This window comes from Fringilla coelebs (genome assembly GCF_963513975.1).
Source record: "Fringilla coelebs genome assembly, chromosome: 37".
NCBI lineage: Eukaryota > Metazoa > Chordata > Aves > Passeriformes > Fringillidae > Fringilla > Fringilla coelebs.
The window spans coordinates 857,979-871,439 of record NC_140063.1 but is presented as its reverse complement, the minus strand read 5'-3'; the positions used below and the strand labels follow the sequence as shown (position 1 = coordinate 871,439).

Sequence of the window (13,461 nt, the reverse complement as noted above, 5' to 3'; positions counted from 1 at the left end):
ACCCCAATTTTCCACCCCCAACTCCCAATTAATTCCCCTCAATTAATTACCCCCAATTAATTCCCCCCAATAAAAACTCTCATTTATTTCAGAATTATTTTCATTTTTTTAATCTTTTTTTTTTCCTTTTTTTTTAAATTTTTCCTTTTCCTTCCGTCTCCGTTTTCCGGGGCCTTTTCCTCATGCACCAAATCCCCCCAAAAAATTCCCGGGAAAAATCCCAAAAAATTCCCAAAAAATTCCAAAAAAATTCCCAAAAAATCCGGAATTTTTGCCCAAAAATTCAAATTTTTTTTAGGATTTTTAACCTTAAAAATTCACCCAAAAATCCCCAAAATTCCAAATTTTTACCTCAAAAACTCCCCGAAAATTTTAAAATAATTTGAATAAATTTGACTAAATTCGAATAAATTTGACTACATTTAAATAAATTTGCATACATTAATCCCAACAATAATCCACGGCTGCTCCAAATTTTTTTTTTTTTTATTTTCCGACCTTTTTATTTTTAGGGATTTTCCCAAAAAAATTAAAAATCGGGAAAATCCCAAAATCCATAAAAATAAAAAAACCCCCAAAATTCCAAATTTTGACCCCAAAAATTGGAGGAAAAAACGGCCCAAAATTGGAATTTTTTTGGCATTTTTTTGAGGAAAAAATTCCCATTTTTTGGGAAAAAAATTGAAATTTTTTGGGTATTTTTTCCTGATTTTTTGGGTTAAAATCCCCCAAAATTGACCCAAAAAATTCTCCAAATATTCGAGTTGAAAAATCGATTTTTAATAGGAAAAAACCCCGAATTTTGAGGGAAAAAAATTGAAATTTTTTTGCATTTTTTTTCACCAATTTTTGGGTCAAAATCCTCCAAAAATTCTACAAAAATTCCAGCTGAAAAATCCAATTTTTAATTTTAAAAAAATTGAATTTTTGGTGAATAAAATTTTGAATTTTGGGGATAAAAATCTGAAATTTTGGGGGAAAAATTTTGCATTTTGTGGGGAAAAATACCTGAATTTTGGGGGAAAAGAAATAGAAATTTTTTGTGAAAAAAAATTGAATTTTTAGGGGGAAAAAATGACATTTTTTGTGAAAAAAATTCAATTTTTGGGGGGAAAAAAATTAGAATTTTTAGGGGAAAAAATTTGATTTTTGGAGGAGGAAAATTTGCATTTTTGGAAGGAAAAAAATCTGAATTTTAGGAGGGAAAGAATTTGATTTTTTTGGTGAAAAAATTAAATTTTTGGGGTGAAAAAAATCGGAATTTTAGTTGAAAAAAAAATTTATTTTTTAGGGGAAAAATTTGAAATTTTAACGAAAAATTTTGATTTTTGGGGGGGAAAAATTTGATTTTTTGGGGGGAAAAAATCTGAATTTTATGGGGAAAAAATTGATTTTTATTTTTAGTGAAAAAATTTGAATTTTTGCTGAAAAACCCTGAATTTTTTCGTGAAAAAAATCGAATTTTTAGTGAAAAAATTCGATTTTTTTGTGAAAAAAACCTCATTTTTTTTGCATTTTCCCCCCAAATTTTTTGATTTTTTTCCCCAAAATTCCCCGAAATTTAAAAATTTGGAATTCGGAGCCTCAAAATTTTTTCAAATTTTTTTTATTTTTCATTTTTTTTTGGGGGGGGTGGAATTTTTCAGCCCTGGGGGGGATCTCGGGGGCGTCTTTAAAGTGCGCGGAGGAGCCGGGAGCTCCCGGTGGTACCGAAATTTCCAGTTCCGCCCCCAAAATTCCTCAAAAATTCCCCAAAAATTCCCAAAATTCCCAAAATTCGAAGTGCTCGGGGCGGTATCCGCGGATTTTTGGGGGATTTGGGGGAATTTTGGGGATTTTTTGGGGAATTTTGGGGATTTTTTGGGGATTTTTTGGGGGTTTTGAGGGGTCTGAGGAGCTTCTGGTGGCCTCAGGTGGCTTCTGGTGGCCTCAGGTGGCTTCTGGTGGCCTCTGGATCTCCTGGGGTGGACCTTGGGCAACCTTGGATGGACCTTGGGCAACCTTGGATGGACCTTGGGCAACCTTGGGCCACCCTGGATGGAGCTTGGACCACCTTGGATCTTCTGGGATGGAGTTTGGACCACCTGGGATGGAGCTTGGGCAACCTTGGATGGACCTTGGGCAACCTTGGACCACCCTGGATGGAGCTTGGGCAACCTCAGATCGAGCTTGGGCAACCTTGGATCTCCTGGGATGGACCTTGGGCAACCTCAGATGGGCCTTTGATCACCTTGGGCAACCTCAGATGGAGCTTGGGCAACCTTGGATCTTCTGGGATGGAGCTTGGGCAACCTTGGCTGGACCTTCAACCACCTTGGGCAACCTTGGATGGACCTTGGGCAACCTTGGATGGACCTTGGGCAACCTCAGATCTTCTGGGATGGAGCTTGGGCAACCTCGGATGGACCTTGGGCAACCTTGGATGGACCCTGGGCAACCTCAGATGGAGCTTGGGCAACCTCAGATCTTCTGGGATGGAGCCTGGGCAACCTTGGACCACCTTGGATGGACCTTCAAGCACCTTGGATCTTCTGGGATGGAGCTTGGACCACCTTGGGCAACCTCAGATGGAGCTTGGGCAACCTTGGATCTCCTAGGATGGACCTTCAAGCACCTTAGGCAACCTCAGATGGAGCCTGGGCAACCTCAGATCTTCTGGGATGGAGCTTGGGCAACCTTGGACCACCTTGGATGGACCTTGGGCAACCTCAGATGGAGCTTGGGCAACCTTGGACCACCTGGGATGGAGCTTGGGCAACCTGGGATCTCCTGGGATGGAGCTTGGACAACCTTGGCCCACCTTGGATGGACCTTGGGCAACCTTGGATGGACCTTCAAGCACCTTGGGCAACCTCAGATGGAGCTTGGGCCACCTTGGATCTCCTGGGATGGAGCTTGGATGACGTTGGCTGGACCTTCAACCACCTTGGACCACCTCGGATGACCCTCAGACCACCCTGGACCACCTTGGATGACCTTTAGACCACCCTGAATAAACCTTGGACCACCTCGAGTGACCCTCAGGCCACCCTGGACAACCTTGGACCATCTGGAATGACTCTTGGACCACCTTGGACCACCTGGAATGACCCTCAGGCCACCCTGGACCACCATGGATGACCCTTGGACCACCTGGGATGACCCTTGGACCATTGTGGACCACCTTGGATGACCCTTGGACCACCTTGGACCCCTCTGGTCCACCTGGAATGACCCTCAGGCCACCTTGGATGACCCTTGGACCACCTTGGACCACCTTGGATGACCCTCAGGCCACCCTGGACCACCTTGAATGACCCTTGGACCACCTTGGATGACCCTTGGACCACCTTGGATGACCCTCAGGCCACCTTGGATGACCCTTGGACCACCCTGGCCCACCCTGGATGACCCTTGGACCACCTTGGATGACTCTTCGATAATCTTGGACCACCTTGGATGACCTTTGGACCACCTTGGACCCCTCTGGCCCACCTGGAATGACCCTCAGGCCACCCTGGACCACCTTGGATGACCCTTGGACCATCTTGGACAACCATGGATGACCCTTGGGCCACCTTGGACCACCTGGAATGACCCTCAGGCCACCTTGGATGACCCTTGGACCATCTTGGACCACCTTGGACCACCTTGGACCATCTTGGACCACCTTGGATGACCCTTGGACCACCTTGGATGACCCTTGGATCACCTTGGATGACCCTTGGACCATCTTGGACAACCATGGATGACCCTTGGGCCACCTTGGACCATCTGGAATGACCCTCAGGCCACCTTGGATGATCCTCAGGACACCTTGGATGACCCTTGGACCATCTTGGACCACCTCGAATGACCCTCAAACCACCCAGGCCCACCTTGAATGACCCTTGGACCATTGTGGACCACCTTGAAATGACCCTCAAACCACCCTGGACCACCTTGGATGACCCTTGGACCACTCTGGACCACCTGGAATGACCCTCAGGCCACCTTGGATCACCCTTGGACCACCTTGGATGACTTTTGGGCCACCTTGGACCCCTCTGGCCCACCTGGAATGACCTTCAGGCCATCCTGGACAACCTTGGATGACCCTTGGCCCACCTTGGCCCACCTTGGATGACTCTCAGGCCACCCTGGCCCACCTTGGATGACCCTTGGACCATCTTGGACCAACTTGGATGACCCTTGGACCACCCTGGCCCACCTTGGACCACCATGGATGACCCTTGGACCACCTTGGATGACCCTTGGACCACCTTGGATGACCCTTGGACCACCTTGGATGACCCTCAAACCACTCTGGCCCACCTTGGATGACCCTTGGACCATCTTGGACCACCTTGGACCATCTTGGACCACCTTGGATGACCCTTGGACCACCCTGGCCCACCTTGGACCACCTTGGATGACCCTTGGACCACCTTGGATGACCCTTGGACCACCTCGAACCACCTTGGATGACCCTTGGACCACCATGGATGACCCTCAGGCCATCTTGGACCACCTTGGATGACCCTTGGACCATCTTGGACCACCTTGGATGACCCTTGGACCACCTTGGACGACCTTGGATGACCCTTGGGCCACCTTGGACCACCCTGGATCACCTTGGATGACCCTTGGACCACCTTGGATGATCCTTGGACCACCCTGGCCCACCTTGGACCACCTTGAATGACCCTTGGACCACCTTGGATGACCCTTGGACCACCTTGGATGACCCTTGGACCACCTTGGATGACCCTTGGACCATTGTGGACCACCTTGGATGACCCTTGGACCACTCTAGACCACCTTGGATGACCCTTGGAACACCTTGACCCACCTTGAATGACCCTTGGACCACCTTGGATGACCCTTGGACCATCTTGGACCACCTTGGACCACCTTGAATGACCCTTGGACCACCTTGAATGACCCTTGGAACACCTTGAATGACCCTTGGACCACTCTAGACCACCTTGGATGACCCTTGGACCACCTTGGATGATCCTTGGACCACCCTGGACCACCTTGGATGACCCTTGGACCACCTTGGATGATCCTTGGACCACCTTGACCCACCTTGAATGACCCTTGGCCCACCTTGGATGACCTTTGGGCCACCTCGAACCACCTCCAACCACCTTGACACGACCCTCAGGCCACCACACGGACACCCCTCACCCTCTACCACCCCCTCCCAAACCTCACCCCGCCGTCCATCCGTCCGTCCGTCCGTCCGTCTGTCCATCCATCCGCCTCGACCAAAAGTCCCGAACATCAAACATCCCCTCCAACATCCGAAACCCCCTCCCCCACACACCACGTGTCCGTCTGTCCGTCCAGAGAGGCCCCCCCAAAAAAATTTTCACCGGAACGTTCCGTGTGTGGGGGGGGTCACTCCGATTCCGGCAACGGCGGCGGCGGCGACGGCGTCCGAGGAGGCGACGACGACGACGACGACGGAGGAGGGAAGGACGAGGAGGCGACGGCGGCGGCCGGAGCGGGACCGGGAGAGGCCGGAGCGTCCGGAGGAGGAGGAGGAGGACGGAGGGAGAAGAAGAAGGGGCACTGGTGGATGAAGAGTTCGATGATTGTCTGGTAGGTCCTGGTGGCCGTCAGAGCGTCCATGGTGCTGAAATCCGGGCGCATCAAGGTGGGCCAGAAACAGATGGAAAGGTTCTCGCTGGTCATCAGGTTGACGCGGTGTTGTTGGCTGACTCTAAAAGGGGGTAGGAGTCAAAAAAGTCATCAAAAATCTGGTCAAAAAGGATCAAGAATTGTTAAAAAATCCCAAAAAAATCCCCCCAAAATTACAAAAAAATCCCCCCAAAAATCGCCAAAAAAATCCCCCAAAATTACCCCCAAAAATCCCCAAAATTCCAAAAAAATCCCCAAGAATTCATTAAAAAATTCAAAAAAATCCCCCAAAAAATCCCCCAAGAATTCCTAAAAAATCCCCCAAAAAATCCCAAAAAATCCCCAAGAATTCCTAAAAAAATTCAAAAAAAATCCCCCCAAAAATCCCCCAAAATCCCTGAAAAATTCCAAAAAAATCCCCCAAAAATCCCAAAAATATCTCCAAGAATTCCTAAAAAATCCCCCAAGAATTCCCAAAAATTCCCCTCAAAAATCCCCAGAAATTAAAAAAAATCTCCAAAAAAATCGCCAAAAATCGCCCAAAAAATCCCCAAGAATTCCTAAAAATCTCCTAAAAATTCCCAAAAATTACCCCCAAAATCCCCCAAAATTCCAAAAAAATCCCCAAGAATTCATTAAAAAATTCAAAAAAATCCCCCAAAAAATCCCCCAAGAATTCCTAAAAAATCCCCCAAAAAATCCCCAAGAATTCCTAAAAAAATTCAAAAAAAATCCCCCCAAAAATCCCCCAAAATCCCTGAAAAATTCCAAAAAAATCCCCCAAAAATCCCCAAAAATTCCAAAAATATCCCCAAGAATTCCTAAAAAATCCCCCAAGAATTCCCAAAAATTCCCCCCAAAAATCCCCAGAAATTGTAAAAAAATCTCCCAAAAAATCGCCAAAAATCGCCCAAAAAATCCCCAAGAATTCCTAAAAATCTCCTAAAAAATTCCCAAAAATTCCCCCCAAAATTCCCCCCAAAATCCCCAGAAATTTAAAAAAATCTCCCAAAAAATCGCCAAAAATCGCCCAAAAAATCCCCAAGAATTCCTAAAAATACCCGAAAAATTCCAGAAAAATCCTCATGAATTCCTAAAAAAAATTTTAAAAATTCCCCCCAAAATCCCCAAGAATTCCTAAAAAAATCCCCCAAAATTCCAAAAAATTCCCCCCAAAATTCCCCCCAAAATTGCAAAAAAATCCCCAAAAAATCGCCAAAAAATTCCAAACAAATCCCCAAAAGTTCCAAAAATATCCCCAAGAATTCCTAAAAAAATTCAAAAAAATCCCCCCAAAAATCCCCAAGAATTCCTAAAAAATCCCCCAAAAAATCCCAAAAAATCCCCAAGAATTCCTAAAAAAATTCAAAAAAAATCCCCCCAAAAATCCCCCAAAATCCCTGAAAAATTCCAAAAAAATCCCCCAAAAATCCCCAAAAATTCCAAAAATATCCCCAAGAATTCCTAAAAAATCCCCCAAGAATTCCCAAAAATTCCCCCCAAAAATCCCCAGAAATTGTAAAAAAATCTCCCAAAAAATCGCCAAAAATCGCCCAAAAAATCCCCAAGAATTCCTAAAAATCTCCTAAAAAATTCCCAAAAATTCCCCCCAAAATTCCCCCCAAAATCCCCAGAAATTTAAAAAAATCTCCCAAAAAATCGCCAAAAATCGCCCAAAAAATCCCCAAGAATTCCTAAAAATACCCGAAAAATTCCAAAAAAATCCTCATGAATTCCTAAAAAAAATTTTAAAAATTCCCCCCAAAATCCCCAAAAAAATCCCCCAAAATTCCAAAAAATTCCCCCCAAAATTCCCCCCAAAATTGCAAAAAAATCCCCAAAAAATCGCCAAAAAATTCCAAACAAATCCCCAAAAGTTCCAAAAATATCCCCAAGAATTCATTAAAAAATTCAAAAAAATCCCCCAAAAAATCCCCCAAGAATTCCTAAAAAATCCCCCAAAAAATCCCAAAAAATCCCCAAGAATTCCTAAAAAAATTCAAAAAAAAAATCCCCCCAAAAATCCCCCAAAATCCCTGAAAAATTCCAAAAAAATCCCCCAAAAATCCCCAAAAATTCCAAAAATATCTCCAAGAATTCCTAAAAAATTCTCAAAAAATTCCCCAAAAAGTCCCCCCAAAAATCCCCAGAAATTCAAAAAAAATCTCCAAAAAAATCGCCAAAAATCGCCCAAAAAATCCCCAAGAATTCCTAAAAATCTCCTAAAAAATTCCCAAAAATTACCCCAAAAATCCCCAAAAATTCCAAAAAAATCCTCAAGGATTCCTAAAAAAATTCAAAAAAATCCCCCCAAAAATCCCCCAAAAATCCCCCAAAAATAAAAAAAAAAATCCAAAAAAATCCCCCAAAATCCCCAAGAATTCCTAAAAAATCCCCCAAAAAATCACAAAAAATTCACCAAAAATCCTCAAAAAATCCCCCAAAAAATCCAAAAAAATCCCCCCAAAAATCACAAAAAAATCACCAAAAAAAAAAAAAATCCCAAAAAATTCCCCTAAAAAATCCCCCCCAAAAAAAAAAATCCCCAAAAATCACAAAAAATTCACCAAAAATCCAAAAAAAATCCCTCAAAAATCAAAAAAAAAAATCACCAAAAATCCCCCCAAAAATCACAAAAAATTCACCAAAAATCACCAAAAACTCCCCAAAAACTCAAAAAAAATCCAAAAAAATCCCCAAAAATCTAAAAAAAATCCAAAAAAAATCCCCAAAAAATCCCCTCCCCCCCAAAAAAAATCCCCCAAAAAATCCCCCAAAAATCACAAAAAATCACCAAAAAATAAAAAAAAAATCCAAAAAAATTCCCCTAAAAATCCCCCAAAAATAAAATAAAAAAATCCCCAAAATCACAAAAAATTCTTCAAAAATCCAAAAAAAAATCCCTTAAAAAAAAAAAATCCCCCAAAATCCCCCCAAAAATCACAAAAAATTCACCAAAAATCACCAAAAACTCCCCAAAAACTCAAAAAAATCCAAAAAAATCCCCAAAAATCCAAAAAAAATCAAAAAAAATCCCCAAAAAATCCCCTCCCCCCCAAAAAAAAATCCCCCCAAAAATCCCCCAAAAATCACAAAAAATCACCAAAAAATAAAAAAAAATCCAAAAAAATTCCCCTAAAAAATCCCCCAAAAATAAAATAAAAAAAATCCCCAAAATCACAAAAAATTCACCAAAAATCCAAAAAAAAATCCCTTAAAAAAAAAAAATCCCCCAAAATCCCCCCGAAAATCACAAAAAATTCACCAAAAATCACCAAAAACTCCCCAAAAACTCAAAAAAAAAAAAAATCCCCAAAAATCCAAAAAAAATCCTCAAAAAATCCCCTCCCCCCCCAAAAAAATCCCCCCAAAAATCCCCCAAAAATCACAAAAAATCACCAAAAAAAAAAAAATAAATCCAAAAAAATTCCCCTAAAAATCCCCCAAAAATAAAATAAAAAAAATCCCCAAAATCACAAAAAATTCACCAAAAATCCAAAAAAAAATCCCTTAAAAAAAAAAAAAATCCCCCAAAATCCCCCCAAAAATCACAAAAAATTCACCAAAAATTCCCCAAAAATAAAAAAAAATCCAAAAAAAAAAATCCCAAAAAATCCCTCCAAAAATCCCCAAAAAACCCCCAAAAAATCCCCCCAAAATCCCTGAGAATTCCTAAAAAATCCCAAAAAATCCTGAAAAATCCCCCAAAAATCCCCAAAAAATTTAAAAAAAAATCCCAAAAAACCCCAAAAATACCCCCCAAAAAATCCCAGAAAATTCCCAAAAAATTCCTGAAATTTCCTCCAGCATCCCCAGCATCCCCAGCATCCCCAGAATCCCCAGAATTCCAGAATGTTCCGACCTGTTGAGGTGGGCGATGACGTATTTGAAGACCTCGTAATTCTCGCGGGGGAATTTGCGCAGAACCTCGCGCAGCGCCAGCAGCTTCTGCTCCCGGTCGTTGATCTCTGAAAAGGGGGAAAAATTCGATTTTGGGGTGAAAAATGAGGATTTAGGGAAATTTAGAGTGAAAAAATGGAAAATTTGGGTCTGAAAATGGGAAATTTGGGGGGGAAAATGGGGATTTTGGGGGGGAAAATGGGGGGAAAATTGGATTTTTTGAGGGGAAAATGGGAATTTTTGGGTGGGAATTTGGGGAAATTTGAGTGGAAAATGGAAATTTTGAGGTGGAAAATGGGGGTTTTGGGAAATTTAGAGTGAAAAAATGGAAAATTTGGGGGGGAAATGGGAATTTTAGGGGGGAAATTGGGGGGGAAATGGAAAATTTGGGGTGAAAAATGGAGATTTTGGGAAATTTAGAGTGAAAAAATGGAAAATTTGGGGTGGGAAATGGGAAAAATGGGATTTTTTGGGGGAGGAAATGGGAATTTTTTGCAGGTTCTGCTCCCGGTCGTTGATCTCTGAAAAGGGGGAAAAAAATTCGATTTTGGGGTGAAAAATGAGGATTTTGGGAAATTTAGAGGGAAAAAAATGGAAAATTTGGGTCTGAAAATGGGAAATTAGGGGGGGGAAAATGGGGAAATTGGGGGAATTTGAGTGAAAAAATGGAAAATTTGGGGTGAAAAATGGGGATTTTGGGAAAGAAAATGGGGAAAAAATGGGATTTTTTGGAGGGAAAATGAGAATTTTTGGGGAAATTTGAGTTAAAAAATGGAAAATTTGGGGTGAAAAATGGGGATTTTGGGAAATTTAGAGTGAAAAAAATGGGAAATTTGAGGTGGAAAATGGGAAATTTGGGGAAATTCCCAGTGAAAAAATTGAAAATTTGGGGTGGGAAATGGGGATTTTGGAGGGGGAAAAAGGGGAAAAAATTGGAATTTTGGGGGGAGAAATGGGAAATTTGGGGAAATTTGAGTGAAAAAATGGAATAATTGGGGTGAAAAATGGGGATTTGGGGAAAATTTGGGGGAAAATATTGAAAATTTGGGTTGGAAAATGGGAAATTTGGGGAAATTTAGAGTGAAAAAATGGAAAATCTGAGGTGGAAAATGGGGATTTTGGGAAAGAAAATGGGGAAAAAATTGGATTTTTTGGAGGGAAAATGAGAATTTTTGGGGAAATTTGAGTTAAAAAATGGAAAATTTGGGGTGAAAAATGAGGATTTTGGGAAAATTTGTGGGAAAATATTGAAAATTTGGGTTGGAAAACGGGAAAATTGGGGAAATTTAGAGTGAAAAAATGGAAAATTTGGGTCTGAAAATGGGAAATTTGGGGAAATTTGAGTGAAAAAATGGAAAATTTGGGGTGGGAAATGGGGATTTTGGGGGGGAAAATGGGGGAAAAATTGGAATTTTTGGGGGGAAAATAATTGGAATTTTTGGGGTGAAAAACGGAGATTTTGGGAAATTTAGAGTGAAAAAAATGGAAAATTTGGGTCTGAAAATGGGAAATTAGGGGGGGAAATGGGGATTTTGGGGGGAAAATGGGGGGGAAATGGGGATTTTAGGAAGAAAATGGGAAAAAAAATTGAATTTTTGGGGTGAAAAACGGGGATTTTGGGAAATTTAGAGTGAAAAAAATGGGAAATTTGAGGTGGAAAATTGAAAATTTGGGGTGGAAAATGGGAAAAAATTGGAATTTTTGAGGAGAAAATCAGGAATTCCAGGAGGAATTTTGGCACCTCGGGCCTCAAAATGACACCAAAAATGGTAGGAAGGACTGAAGCAATTAACCTCTAATTAACCACTAATTAACCATTAATTAATGAACCACCAATGAATGAGGGATTAATGAGGAATCCAGGAATAATTAATGAGGATTTAATGAGGAATTAATGAGGATTTAATGAGGGATCCAGGAGGAATTTTGGGATCTCGGTGCCCAAAAACGACACCAAAAATGGCAGAAACGACCAAACCAATTAACCCCTAATTAATCACTAATTAACCACTAATTAACCCCCAATTAATTAACCAGCTATGAAGCAGATTTCCAGTGGGATCTGGCTCTGGAAAAGTTGGGAATTTTGGGATTTAATGAGGGATCCAAGAGGAATTTTGGGATCTCAGTGCCCAAAAACGACACCAGAAATGGCGGAAACGACCAAACCAATTAACCCCTAATTAACCACTAATTAATGAACCACCAATGAATGAGAGATTAATGAGGAATCCAGGAATAATTAATGAGGATTTAATGAGGATTTAATGAGGATTTAATGAGGGATCCAAGAGGGATTTTGGGATCTCGGTGCCCAAAAACGACACCAGAAATGGCAGAAACGACCAAACCAATTAACCCCTAATTAACCCCTAATTAACCAGTAATTAACCATTAATTAACCATTAATTAACCACTAATTAATGAACCACCAATGAATGAGAGATTAATGAGGAATCCAGGGTAATTAATGAGGATTTAATGAGGATTTAATGAGGATTTAATGAGGGATCCAAGAGGGATTTTGGGATCTCGGTGCCCAAAACGAAACCGAACTATGGAACCAATTAAGCACTAATTAACCATTAATTAACCATTAATTAACCACTAATTAATGAACCACCAATGAATGAGAGATTAATGAGGAATCCAGGAATAATTAATGAGGGATTAATGAGGATTTAATGAGGGATCCAGGAGGGATTTTGGGATCTCGGTGCCCAAAACGAAACCGAATGACCGAACCAATTAACCCCTAATTAACCCCTAATTAACCCCTAATTAATGAACCACCAATGAATGAGAGATTAATGAGGAATCCAGGGATAATTAATGAGGATTTAATGAGGAATTAATGAGGGATCCTGAAGGAATTTTGGGATCTCGGTGCCCAAAACGAAACCGAATGACGGAACCAATTAACCACTAATTAACCCCTAATTAACCCCTAATTAACCACTAATTAATGAACCACCAATGAATGAGGGATTAATGAGGAATGCAGGAATAATTAATGAGGATTTAATGAGAATTTAATGAGGATTTAATGAGGAATCCAGGAGGAATTTTGGGATCTCGGTGCCCAAAACGAAACCGAACGACCGAAGCAATTAACCACTAATTAACCCCTAATTAACCACTAATTAACCACTAATTAACCATTAATGAACCCCTAATTAACCACTAATTAATGAACCACCAATGAATGAGGGATTAATGAGGGATTAATGAGGATTTAATGAGGAATTCAGGAGGAATTTTGGCACCTTGGTCCCAAAAACGACACCAAAAATGGTGGCAACGACCCAAACCAATTAACCCCTAATTAACCATTAATTAACCATTAATTAACCATTAATTAACCACTAATTAAGGAACCACCAATGAATGAGGGATTAATGAGAATTTAATGAGGAATCCAGGAGGAATTTTGGGATCTCGGTGCCCAAAAACGACACCAAAAATGGCGGCAACGACCGAACCAATTAAGCCCTAATTAACCATTAATTAACCACTAATTAACTCCTAATTAATTAACCAGAATGAGGCAGATTTCTAGTGGGATCTGGCTCTGGAAAAGTTGGGAATTTTGGGATTTAATGAGGAATCCAAGAGGGATTTTGGCACCTTGGGCCCCAAAAAACGACCAAAAATGGCAGAAACGACCGAACCAATTAACCCCTAATTAACCACTAATTAATAATTAATTAACCCCTGTGTAATGAGGGGAATTTGGGGGGTTCTGGACTCACTGTGGGCCTCCACCAGCTCCACCTGCATGGCGTAGGGCACCAGGGGCTCCGGCAGCTCCGAGAAGAAACTTTTCATGGCTCCGGCCACGGCGTTGACGGTGAAATCCTTCTCGGCCAGGTCCAGCCCGTGGTCTGGGGAGGGAAAAATTTGGGGTGAAAAAGTGAAAATTTGAGCCTAAAAAAATATTGGGATTGGGGAGAA

General features: G+C 41.5%; 2 protein-coding genes across 16 annotated transcripts in view; both read right to left on the bottom strand.

Moving 5' to 3' along the window:
- Positions 1-1,928: 1,928 nt before the first annotated feature.
- LOC311164767 (uncharacterized protein) lies at positions 1,929-4,526 on the bottom strand. Of its 15 annotated transcripts, XM_084224355.1 has the most exons (5): positions 3,330-4,526; positions 2,801-3,163; positions 2,677-2,728; positions 2,522-2,604; positions 2,349-2,449 (listed from the first exon to the last, which is right to left on the bottom strand). In XM_084224355.1, exons 1-2 carry the CDS (start codon positions 3,710-3,712, stop codon positions 2,854-2,856), a joined length of 693 nt encoding a protein of 230 aa, XP_084080481.1. In that variant the 5' UTR covers positions 3,713-4,526; the 3' UTR covers positions 2,349-2,449; positions 2,522-2,604; positions 2,677-2,728; positions 2,801-2,853. The 15 variants fall into 15 exon arrangements, with proteins under 15 accessions (XP_084080483.1, XP_084080478.1, XP_084080487.1 ...); XM_084224357.1 differs by lacking the exons at positions 2,522-2,604; positions 2,677-2,728 and adding an exon at positions 1,929-1,980 and having other exon boundaries at positions 2,408-2,459; XM_084224353.1 differs by having other exon boundaries at positions 2,310-2,438; positions 2,522-2,542; positions 2,646-3,163.
- The window catches only part of ARHGAP35 (Rho GTPase activating protein 35), a 31,371-nt gene continuing 20,032 nt past the window's right edge, over positions 2,123-13,461 (bottom strand). Inside the window, exons 5-10 of the mRNA XM_084224351.1 lie at positions 13,260-13,391; positions 9,470-9,575; positions 4,542-5,689; positions 2,729-2,749; positions 2,241-2,355; positions 2,123-2,209 (exon numbers count right to left, since the gene is read on the bottom strand). Coding sequence (XP_084080477.1) covers positions 5,365-5,689; positions 9,470-9,575; positions 13,260-13,391 — 563 coding nt within the window. The 3' untranslated portion in view covers positions 2,123-2,209; positions 2,241-2,355; positions 2,729-2,749; positions 4,542-5,364. The remainder of the gene's footprint in view (positions 2,210-2,240; positions 2,356-2,728; positions 2,750-4,541; positions 5,690-9,469; positions 9,576-13,259; positions 13,392-13,461) is intronic.

Excerpts from the sequence above, each read along its gene's own strand:
- LOC311164767 (XM_084224357.1), bottom strand. The coding sequence starts at position 3,712 with ATGGTCCAAGGGTCATCCAAGGTGATCCAAGGGTCATCCAAGGTGGTC. Across the intron at positions 3,164-3,329 it reads TGGCCTGAGGGTCATCCAAG|GTGGTCCACAATGGTCCAAG; the intron begins GTGGTCCAAGGG and ends GGGTCATCCAAG.